The 1,147-nt window shown below is 62.8% G+C and overlaps 1 protein-coding gene across 1 annotated transcript in view; it reads right to left on the bottom strand.

Moving 5' to 3' along the window:
* Positions 1-1,147, bottom strand: part of MAPK8IP1 (mitogen-activated protein kinase 8 interacting protein 1) — a gene marked incomplete at its 5' end in the record, with an annotated part of 5,921 nt that overhangs the window by 4,513 nt on the left and 261 nt on the right. Inside the window, one exon of the mRNA XM_009869352.1 lies at positions 232-1,107. Coding sequence (XP_009867654.1) covers positions 232-1,107 — 876 coding nt within the window. The remainder of the gene's footprint in view (positions 1-231; positions 1,108-1,147) is intronic.

Raw genomic sequence — 1,147 nt, 5'->3', positions numbered from 1 at the left:
CCAGCCATCCCCACCTGCAGGTCCCAAGGCTTTTCCAAGACCCTCCTCAACCTCCACGGGCACCAGGGATGAAGCCACAGGCTGCAGCAAGCGAAGCTGGGGCTGGCACCTGCGGGCAGCTCTCCACCTCGCTGCGGGGCCCCAATGTACCCTCAGCTTCGTACCAGGGTCAGGCAGAGCTGCCCGGCCAGGCAGCCTCCAGCCCACCTCCCCCCGGTGCCCAGCACTCACTGGAGGAGCGCGCCCGGCCGCTCATGAAGACGTTGAGGAACTTCTTGGAGAAGTGGATGTCCGCCTCAGGGGTGGAGTCCTCGGAGAGGCAGACTGAGTCACGCTTCAGCGCGTCCTCCTCATACTCCTCGCCGATGGCCGACTCGTAGGGTGAGGAGACGCAGTTGTCGTAGACAGTGGCTGAGTCGCTCTCGTCGCTGTAGCCCGAGTAGCACTGCTTGAGGCTGACCAGCTCCAGCTGCATGTTCTCATCCACCACCAGCGTGTACTTGACCGAGTCGTAGGAGAGGGCACTGGTGTCCGAACTCACCGAGGCTCTCTGAAGATTGTCACGCGGCCGGGAGCCACCACTCCCACCACCGCAGGAGGTCCTGGGCAGGTTTGTCTTGTCAGGGGAGGACATGTAGTCCAGCACCTCATCCTCCTCGCTGATGGAGGGGTTGGTTTTCCCTGCCAGAGCTGAATACCCAGAGGTGTCGATGTCGGAGCTGATGGACATGCGGTTCTCACTGGACTGAGACAGGAATGGCTTGTCAGTCTCCAGAGGGTCAGAGTTCTTCTGCACAGGTGTCAGGTAGATCTCCTCTGTGGCCTCCAGCCTCACGTCCGTCTGGTAGCGGATGCGGTCCCGGTGGGCCTCAGGGCCCCTCGACGTCACCACCACCACGCTGGCACCGTGTGGTGGGGGCCGGCTGGTGGCCTGATGCTTCTCGGGTGGCCGGGATGAGGTGACACAGGCAGGTGCCATCTGGGTGGCGGCAGTGCGCCGGCACGGGCTCTCTGTGGATGTGCCTCGGTCTTTGGTGGAGGTTGTGCTGTTTTGGTGATTGACCTCATCACTCAGGCAAACGTGGTCATGGGGAGGGGTCTGCTCACCTGGAGGGGGAGAAGAGCAGCACTGACAACCCTGCCAAGA

Source organism: Apaloderma vittatum, unplaced genomic scaffold, assembly GCF_000703405.1.
Source record: "Apaloderma vittatum isolate BGI_N311 unplaced genomic scaffold, ASM70340v1 scaffold33355, whole genome shotgun sequence".
In the NCBI taxonomy this organism is placed as follows: Eukaryota; Metazoa; Chordata; class Aves; order Trogoniformes; family Trogonidae; genus Apaloderma; species Apaloderma vittatum.
This window is presented reverse-complemented; position numbering and strand designations above follow the sequence as displayed.